Genomic DNA, 10,693 nt, shown 5'->3' with positions numbered 1-10,693 from the left:
TATTGTCGACTGAATTATGCTGCAAATACTGACTGCTTTATGCCGACTTTACTGCTGTTTTTCTGCTTCTTTTCTACTTCGTATTCTGCTGCAACCGGCTGCTATTTATGCTGCGTTTACACTGCTTTTAGAACTGCTATTTTCTACTTTCTTCCTGCTATATTTCTGATCATACATAGATCAGCCTTCTACTGCATTTCTTTCTTCATGATGGAGCCTAAGCTCTTGATACCAAGTGTAGTATTCAAAAACAATAAACCAAAATATAATGGAATCAAACGACTGAAATTTTCAAATTGAAATTGTCTTGTAACTTTAAAAGGAAAAAGTAAAGAAACTGATGTCTTTTATTCATTTCAACAATGGCTATAAATAGCCTACTAAGTACCAACAAACACCAAAATAGCAACTGCCAAATCTTCTACCTTTAGAATAGGTATTCACATATGACCACATTCCACTCTCCAACGTGTGCTTAAATCTCGGTCAACACAAATACCCATTCAAACTAACTACAATCTGACTCTTCTTAATTAAACTAAACATACCCTAGATAATAATTAAAACCAAACTTATGCTAATGCAATTATTACTTAACTAAAATAATACTAAACTATCAAAATTACCCAACAGAATCGAATGGTGTGGTTGTTTAATTAAAAGTTTTATTTCTGCTCCGTTTATAAAATTTAAAAAGTTCACAAGTTTTTCCATCATAAACATCACATACTATTTATGTTAGGTTATTTATCAACAATTCTGTTATGATGTTCACAGGACACTACTTGAAAGTCGCTGCATGCGTATGATTTTACCTGTCCTAAATACCTTTCAGAAATGTCTATAATCGTAATATGATTCATTTACATTCCCATTATAGTTCTATCTCGATCCATATTTGAACCTTCTTATTAACTACTGCTACAAGTACATAATAAATTAAATCAATGAAACATGAAAAAGATAACATGCTGACAAACGTACTTCACTGTTTCTACCAATAAGTTTGTAATATAGATCCTTAATACTAGATACTTCAGCTCATTCTCTCTGCTTAATTACCTGTTTGTGTTGCCTAGAACCTTGTTTGCATAAATTCTGTAACAGCCTTAAATCAGCGTTCAACTATAAACTACTGAAGGAGGCTGGTAATGTTTGAGGTACAAAAGTTCATTGCGACACGTTTTTTATGCATTCGGTTGTGGAGATTGTGTTTGGTCACTTGGTATCGGTGCTTGTTCACATGGCGGACAAATCGAAGGCGGCACTGATGGCGGAAACTCTGCGGAGGGATTGGGCGAAGGCGTTTGTGTTGTCGGCCAATTAGGAGGGAACGAAATCTCTGACGTCGGTATTGACGGTGTCGGTGATGGTGATGGTGATGGTGACGGTGGAGGAACGGGCAATGACGGTGGTGGAGGCGGCAAAGGAGGCCGCCCGCCACACCCGAAAGCGCTACAATTAAGGGGGGTTGATAGGTACCTTGCACATTGTTGCATTGTTCTTTGTTCTGGTCTGTCTTTAAAGCAATTTCTTCTATCATCAAAATCAGCCATTTCCAAACACAATTCACTCTGATTTGAAAAGAAGTTATATTTGTAGTTAATCTCGATCAAATTAGGAAGCGAACACAAGCTTTCAGGAACCGAACCCGATAACATATTATGAGCAACGTTCAAAACCTCCAAATTCTCCATTTGGTTAAGACTCGAAGGCAACTCGCCTTTTATCCTGTTATAACTGAAATCCAACACAGTTAAATTCTCCAAATGCCCGATTGTTTCGGGTATACATGAATCGAATCCGTTGTTTGTTAATATCAGCTCGTCTAATGTTTCGGTCATATTTGTTATACCAGACGGGACACATCCTGAAAACTTATTATTCGCTAGCACGATCACAGAAGCTGGCGAGTTACCGATGTTTTCAGGTATGTTAGATGAAAACCTATTGTTATTTATAAGTATAGCATCTAATTTCTTGTTAAATATATCTTCAGGTAGTTTACCTTCAAATTCGTTAAATCGAATGTCAAGATACTTAAGATCGGGTAATTTCAAAACAAAATCAGGAAATTCGCCCGCAAACCTGTTATTACTTATATCAAGCTCGAAAAGTATCTTGAAATTCATGAAACTTTGTGGGAGGGTCCCACAGAAACGATTCGAATTGATGTGAAAGACACCTAGGTCATACATTAAACCTAGGTGGTCGGGGAGTTTGCCAGCTAGATCTTGATGGTTTAGGTCTATTCCAGCGACCGTGCGTTCTTGAGGATTGTCGAGCGATTTGTAACAGAATACACCTGTATAGTTGCACACATCAGATCCAATCCAGGTGTTCGTTACACCATGTGGGTCCGACACGATGAGTGTCTTCCACGCTTGTAACGCAATGTAGGCATTTTTGATTCGTACATTTTCAAAATCTAGAGACGGGTCAAGAACAAGACTCGTGTCTTCACTTTCGACTGATATTTGGTGGACCGTGAATACGTATATAACAGCGAAAAAGATTGTACGAACGACATGTTGGAATGATGGAAACCGTGGTTCCATCGAATACTAATGATGCGATTGATAATGCGTTTAAGGATAAAGGAGTGACAGTATTTAGATCTTAAGTGTGTGTGAAGTGTGAAAACTATTTTAACTGAGTTTGTTTTTGTATAACAAATTTTTCTACTGTTACGTAACGATAAAATTGCACTTAATTAAGGTTGTCCAGCCAATTATTGTAGTGACATTGGGCTGCCTGCCCTGCCCATATTATTCTGCTTTCAGGTTTTACCAAGCAAGTTTTCGATGAGGAAAATGTCTTGTGGTTTTATTAAGTAGAGAAAAATGGGTTAATTTATACTTTATTTATAGTGCATATAAGTAATACTCGAAATTATTTAAATAAACTTCCTTAAAATTAAATCTTCTTTTAATTCCACCACAAGTATTTTCAAGAAAAATATATCTTCAATAACTACTCGTATACATATACAAAATTAATAAATTTGCATTGCTTATTATCTTTAGAGGGCAACTCCGCGTTTCATCTTACATCTCATGTGCAAAGAATAAGTAAGAAAAAGTTAAAAAGTAGAATGTTTTCTCTCTTCGGGCTATTCGAGAGGTGAAGGCGTGTAATCCGACATCATCCTCTAATGTAGGATGACTCCAACTCATCCACCACTAAACATTTGTTCTAAACGGAAAATCAAACCTGAGATCTCTTACAAGCAACTCAGAGTCCCAACCACTGGAATATATAGTGGAATATATAGTGATGGCTATATTCAAAGAATATGTATCGTGAGCGAATTGGAAAATCATCAAATCGATTTCAATTACATAATAATTAAAGTTAAATATGCATGTGATAAAAACTATAATACTATGTTAGCAATGATTTTAATAAATGTATATCTAATCTTATGAGTATTGACGAAGATCAAGTCAAAGAAACTTCAGGAGGTCAAGATGTAAATAAGTCCAGAGTTCATTCTATAAATAAATCTTCTGTAGGATTGGAAGTGTAATTATTTAACAGATTGTTAGAAGTTTGTTAACGACGTAGTAATATATAACGATTAACTTTGTAATTACATAATTCAGTTGAATAAAACAGTGATGGTTTCTTCATTTCGTTCACTTCTACCATTATTAATCTCTGATTGTGGTATCAAAGCTTTAACAATGGTGATTATCGAGTAACTGAATTTGTATAATCAATACGAATTGTATAATTCGTCTGTGTGTTGCTTAAATAATCTGTTCTGTGTTCTTTCTTCATTTTTCACTTTCGCAACCCTAGTTTGTGTCAACTTTGTATTGAATTTTCAAAGTCCTCTTTTCATTCATCCTCTTTTCACTTCCGCAACCCTAGTTTGTGTCAACTTTGTAATGGATATACTGAAAGCTAGTGTCCAGAATCTTAAACCTTACGAACTACCTCTTGATCAAAATGTTAAGTTGAATGCAGAAAGTGGAACTCCTTTAGCTGATCCATAGGTTTATAGAAGGTACATTGGGAAGTTAATATACTTAAGTAGTTCTTGGCCTGATATGTTATAGTGTGCAGCTGTTGAGTCAGTTTATACAGAATCCAACCTCAATTCATATACAGGTTGTTAAGCATTTGTTTATATACTTGTTAAAAGCTCCAGGACAAGGTATTCTTTTGGATAATAAATTTGCAGTCCATTTGAAAGCATAGTGTGAATTAGATTGGGCTAGTTGCTTTATGACAAGAAGATCAACTATTGGTTATTGTATTTTGCTAAGAGATTCACCTATTTCCTTAAAGTCAAAGAAACAAACAGTGGTTTCCCGTTCATCTGCAGAAGCAGATTATCGTGCAATGGCACTTACATGTTGTGAATTAACCTGGTTAATGACCCTTTTGAAAGATTTTGGACTCAATGATTTTAGTCATGTGGAGCTCTACTGTGATAACCAGGGAACTATACACATTGCGGCAAATCCAGTGTTCCATGCTCGTACCAAACATTTAGAAGTGGACTGTCATTTTGTACAGGATAAGATTAAAGATGGTTTTATTGAAACAAGTATGTCAATACAATGTCTCAATTGGCAGATAGATATTTTCACTAAAATAATTCCACATATCAGCATCATCATCTATTATCAAAATAGGGAGTTAGTGATCTCATGACTTACAACTTGAGGGGGAGTACTAAAGAAGATCAAGTTAAAAAAACTTCAGGAGGTCAAGAAGTAATTAAGTTCAAGATTCATTCATAAGTCTTTTATAGAGTAGGAAATCTAATTATATAATCAAGTTGTTAGAAGTTAGTTTTTTAATGACGATGTAATATATAACGATTAATTTTGTAATATCCATACCTCGCAACTGCGTCATTGAGTGTTGGTGTTGATTAACTTTATAATTACCGAATTTAGTTAAATGAACAGTTATAATTTCTTTCGTTTCTACCATTGATAATCTCTTATTAAAGAGGAATTAACTTGAAACCCAAGAGATATTACAAATATCACCTTCATTCCATCGAACACTGATTTCTCTAATATACTAAAAGCCCTCCGATATTTTGTCGTTCCATTTATAAAACATGCAAAATGACATCTTACCAACACACTAAAAGATAAAAATCCCCGTTATTCCAGTCTGCCCTAAAAGATAAACGACACCTTCCTTCTTCTTCTGGAGCTGCTTCCCTTAATTCCCCTACTCAAAGAGCTGAAGGACCACCACCCTATTCATTTCTTCATCCACCGCCATCTTCATCAATGACTTACAGGCAGCTATCAAGGAGAAAACAAAAAGGTACAATCGTCATCTTCATCAGTTCATCGTGAATGTCAGACTCTTTTCAGGTGATTTTCTGTAACGACCCGTCAAAATCGCTATTGACGCGGCACGTTAATCATTGATTCCAAAGTGAGGTTTTGACCTCTATATGATACGTTTTGATAAAATATTGCATTCATTAAAATAAGTGACTTTCTAAACATAGAAAGTTATAAGCATGTGGGCGAGTGCTTAGGTATAAGCAAATCCCCAAAATACATAAGTCTTTATTTTACAGGATGACATCACAGTCCAATTATTTATTACACAACGTAGTTTTGTTTCGAATGCAATAAACTTTATACAAAGCATGAAAGACTCCATGCAGGCAACAAGCACATCACAGCGGAAGCAGTCTAAGGACTTGAGAATAAAACATGCTAAAAAGTCAACACGAATGTTGGTGAGTTATAGGTTTAATTGCTCGAGTCATAAATATATATAATGATAGACCACAAGATTTCATCAAAAGTTTATCAATAGATTCTACGTAACAGAGCACCCTGGTAACTAAACTTAACGCTATAATGATAATTACCCTATTCGTTTTAATACACGCAAACCAACGTGTCATAAACTCAAATAACATACGTCCGTTAAAAGGCTAGCGCTCTAGCTCGGACGGGGATGTCAAGCCCTATGGATCCATATACAATTATTCGCGCCCACCAGTCCATATCCTATGTACTGGCAGCTACTAGTTACCAAAGCTAGGGGATTTTCGGTTTAACTCAGTGTAGAATTTAGTATGTACTTGTGTCTTATTGCGTTTAAAATAAATTGCATGTATTCTCAACCCAAAAATATTTAAAGTATTTAAAAAGGGAGACTATAAACTCACGGTTCAATATTGAGATTCAATATTGTAGGCAAATTGCGTAGACGTAATGATGGTAGACGACTGTATGGTTAGCCTTGGATTCAAGAACAATACCCCGAACAATACCCAATATTTCCTTAGCTTAAAATGGTTTGAAACCCGAATTAAAAACACCCTCGTATATACTTTATTATTATTAAACTTAAATTAAAATTATAATTATAATTATAATTATAAATATAGAACACAGAAAGAAAAAGAAGGAAGGTGTATTTTATTTCGTCAAGCAAACTGCCTTTTTATAGGCATATTTTTGGAATCTGATGCCCATGCGATCGCATGGGTTTTTAGTGTATTTGCCATGCGATCGCATGACCGCCTGATCCGATTTTGTTTGCTGATTCATTGACATAAAAATACTGTAGCAAATAGTGTTTACTGTAGCAAACAGTGTTACTGTAGCAAATAGTGTTTACTGTAGTAAATAGTATTTTACTGTAGCAAATAGTATTTTACTGTAGCAAAGTCGGTTTCACTGTAGCAAATAGTGTTTTACTGTAGCAAAGTCGGTTTCAATGTAGCAAATAGTGTTTTACTATAGCAAAGTCGTTTTCACTGTAGCAAAGTGATTTTTATAATTATCACAGGTTATGACGTTCGTGAATCGTCGAAAAAAAATCAAAAGGTACATGAATGTGTAAACTAGTTCAAAAAGTTTTAAGACTCAACATAATAGGTTCGCTTATCGTGTCGGACACATTTATCCTGTAATAAATTTATTAATATGAAATTTTCTGGGTCATCACAGTACCTCCCCGTTAAAGAAAATTTCGTCCCGAAATTTTGAGTAGTACCTGTTTTATGAGCGATATCAGTGAACAAATGTGGATACTTTTGCTTCATTTGATCTTCACATTCCCAAGTAAACTCGGGTCCTCGTCTAGCATTCCAACGAACTCTAACTATCGGTATTTTGCTTTGTTTTAATTGTTTGACTTCACGGTCCATGATTTCAACAGGTTCTTCGATAAAATGGAGTTTATCATTGATTCGTATTTCGTCAAGGGGAATTACGACATCCTCTTCAGCTAAACATTTCTTTAAATTTGACACGTGAAATATGTCGTGAACACTACTAAGTTCTTGCGGTAGCTTTAATCGATAAGCAACTGCTCCAATTCTTTCTGTGATTTCAAAGGGTCCTACGTACCTAGGACTTAGCTTTCCTTGTTTACCGAATCGTACAACGCCTTTCCAGGGTGACACTTTCAACATGACTTTGTCTCCCACTTAAAATTCTAGCAGTTTTCTTCTTACATCAGCATAACTCTTTTGGCGACTCATGGCCGTTTTCAATCGCTGTTGTATTTGAATGATCTTTTCGGTGGTTTCGTGAATAATTTCTGGTCCGGTAAGTTGTCTTTCTCCTACTTAACTCCAACAAATAGGAGATCTGCACTGTCTACCGTAAAGTGCTTCAAATGGCGCTGCGTTGATGCTCGTATGATAGCTGTTATTGTATGAAAATTCTGCCAATGGTAAGTGTCGATCCCAACTGGTTCCAAAGTCAATCACGCATGCCCGTCACATGTCTTCCAATATTTGTATTGTTCTTTCACTTTGACCATCTGTCTGTGGGTGATAAGCGATGCTCATATCTAATCGAGTTCCCAATGCTTTTTGTAATGACTGCCAAAAACGTGATGTGAATCGGGTGTCGCGATCAGATATGGTGGAGATGGGTACACCATGCCTGGAAACTACTTCCTTCAAATATAGGCGTGCTAATTTCTCCATACTGTCTGTCTCCTTTATTGGTAGAAAGTGGGCTGATTTAGTTAGACGATCAACTATCACCCAAATAGTATCATGACTACTTGCAGTCCTTGGAAATTTCGTAATGAAATCCATGGTTATTCTTTCCTATTTCCACTGCGGAATTTCTGGTTGTTGCAGTAATCCTGATGGCTTTTGGTGCTCAGCTTTGACCTTTGCACACGTCAAACATTTGCTTACATAAGTAGCAATTTCTGTCTTCATATTAGGCCACCAATAGAACTTCTTGAGATCGTGGTACATTTTCCTGTTTCCTGGGTGAATTGGGTACGTTGTTTTGTGTGCTTCATCCAGTACTAGTTGCCTTAGGTTACCATGTTTTGGTACCCATATCCTACCAGCAAAATACAGGGTTCCATCGGCTTTTACTTCAAGCTGTTTTTCTAACCCTCTGCTCATTTCGCCTTTTTCATTTTCTTCTTTTAAAGCTTCTAACTGTGCTGCTTGAATTTGCTTTGTGAGATCGGTACGAATTGTAATGTTCAAAGCTCAGACCCTAAGAGGTTTTACTCTTTCTTTCGACTTAGGGCATCAGCTACAACATTAGCCTTTCAGGGGTGGTAAAGGATTTCACAATCGTAATCGTTTAACAACTCTACCCAGCAACGTTGCCTCATATTGAGTTGTTTTTTATCACAAATATGCCGAAGACTCTTATGGTCGGTGTACACTGTACACTTGGTGCCATATAGATAGTGTCTCCATATTTTGAGTGCAAAAACTAATGCTCCAAGTTCCAAATCGTGCATCGTATAGTTCTTTTCATGAATTTTTAGTTGTCGTGAGGCATATGCGATAACTTTTGTGCGTTGCATTAATACACATCCTAAACCTTGGCGTGAAGCATCACAATAGATCATGAAATCATCATTTCCTTCTGGTAATGACAAAATGGGTGCAGACGTTAACTTCTTCTTTAATAACTGGAATGAGGATTCCTGTTCCGTGGACCAATCATACTTCTTTCCCTTTTGAGTCAATGTAGTTAAGGGTTTGGCGATTTTAGAGAAATCTTGAATGAATCTTCGGTAGTAACCAGCAAGACCTAAGAATTGGCGGATTTGTGTTGGAGTCTTCGGTGTTTCCCATTTACTAATGGCTTCGATCTTGACAGGGTCAACTTTAATTCCATGTTTACTGACAACATGGCCCAAAAACTGTACTTCTTGTAACCAGAAATCACATTTTGAAAATTTTGTGAACAATTCTTCTTTCTTGAGTACCTCCAGTACCAGTCTTAAGTGTTGCTCATGTTCTTCCTTGTTCTTCGAGTAAATCAATATGTCATCGATAAAAACAATGACAAATTTGTCTAAATACGGTCTACAGATGCGATTCATTAGATCCATGAATACTGCTGGAGCATTAGTCAATCCAAAAGGCATGACTAAAAACTCATAGTGACCGTAACGGGTTCTGAACGCGGTTTTAGGAACATCTTCTTCCTTCACTCTCAGCTGATGATATCCGGAGCGTAGATCAATCTTAGAATAAACACTTGATCCTTGCAATTGATCAAACAAATCATCAATCCTCGGTAATGGGTACTGATTCTTGATCGTTAATTTGTTTAATTCTATGTAATCTATGCACATTCTCATAGATCCATCCTTCTTCTTGACGAACCGAATATGAGCACCCCAAGGTGAAAAGCTAGGACGAAATAAATCCACGGTCCGATAATTCTTACAACTGGTTTTGTAATTCTTGCATTTCTGAAGGTGCAAGTCTATATGGGGATCGGGCTACAGGTGCGGCTCCTGGTACGAGATCAATCTGGAATTCTACACATCTGTGTGGAGGTAGCCCTGGTAATTCTTCTAGAAATACTTCGGGATATTTTCTTACAACCGGCATGTCATCAATGCTTCTTTCTTCAGTATCGATCTTCTTTACGTGTGTCAGAATAGCATAACAACCTTTTCTTATAAGTTTCTGGGCCTTCATACAGCTGATAAGGTTCAGCTTCGAGTTGCTTTTCTCCCCATAAATCATTAATGACGTTTCATCCTTTCGAGGGACGCGGATTGCTTTCTCAGTGCAAACAACTTCCGCTCTTGTTTTGGACATCCAATCCATGCCAACGATTACGTTAAAACTTCCTAATTCTACGGGTATCAAATCGATTTTGAAGGTTTCACCAGCGAGATTTATTTCGCAACCATGACAAATTTTATCGGCTTTTATTAGTTTACCATTAGCTAATTCAATAGTATATTTATCGTCTAGAGGCAATGATGCACATTTTAGTTTACAACTAAAGTCTTTACACATATAACTTCTATCAGCACCCGTATCAAACATAATAGAAGCTAGTTGATTATTAACGGTAAACGTACCCATGACAAGATCAGGATCCTCACGTGCTTCACTGGCACTAACATTAAATGCCCTCCCACGTGCGTATTCTTTGTTCTTCTCCTTATCAGGGCATTGATTTATAAAGTGACCAGGCTTCCCGCATCGAAAACATTTCTTGACATCGGTCGATTTTATCTTTACTTCAGAAACGGTGGCATAACAATCTTTCGCCACATGTCCTTTCTTGTTGCACTTATCACAGACCACTTGGCAATAACCTGCATGATGCGTGTAACATCTTTTGCAGAACGGATGGGGTCCCTTATAGTTTGGACTAGCAGTTGCCCCATCTTGTTTACCTTTAAAAGTTTCTTGCTTCTTCAGGTGAGTACTTTTTGCCCTTATAGTCTTCCC

General features: G+C 36.6%; 1 protein-coding gene across 1 annotated transcript; it reads right to left on the bottom strand.

The window, feature by feature from the left end:
- Positions 1-1,187: 1,187 nt before the first annotated feature.
- Positions 1,188-2,558, bottom strand: LOC139901382 (leucine-rich repeat extensin-like protein 7). Its single transcript, XM_071884103.1, has one exon. It carries the CDS (start codon positions 2,556-2,558, stop codon positions 1,188-1,190), a length of 1,371 nt encoding a protein of 456 aa, XP_071740204.1.
- Between the last annotated feature and the right edge of the window lie 8,135 nt (positions 2,559-10,693).

This window comes from Rutidosis leptorrhynchoides, chromosome 3, assembly GCF_046630445.1.
Source record: "Rutidosis leptorrhynchoides isolate AG116_Rl617_1_P2 chromosome 3, CSIRO_AGI_Rlap_v1, whole genome shotgun sequence".
NCBI classification, from domain to species: Eukaryota; Viridiplantae; Streptophyta; class Magnoliopsida; order Asterales; family Asteraceae; genus Rutidosis; species Rutidosis leptorrhynchoides.
The sequence above is the reverse complement of the archived record's forward strand: the minus strand, read 5'-3'. Positions and strand labels throughout refer to the sequence as shown.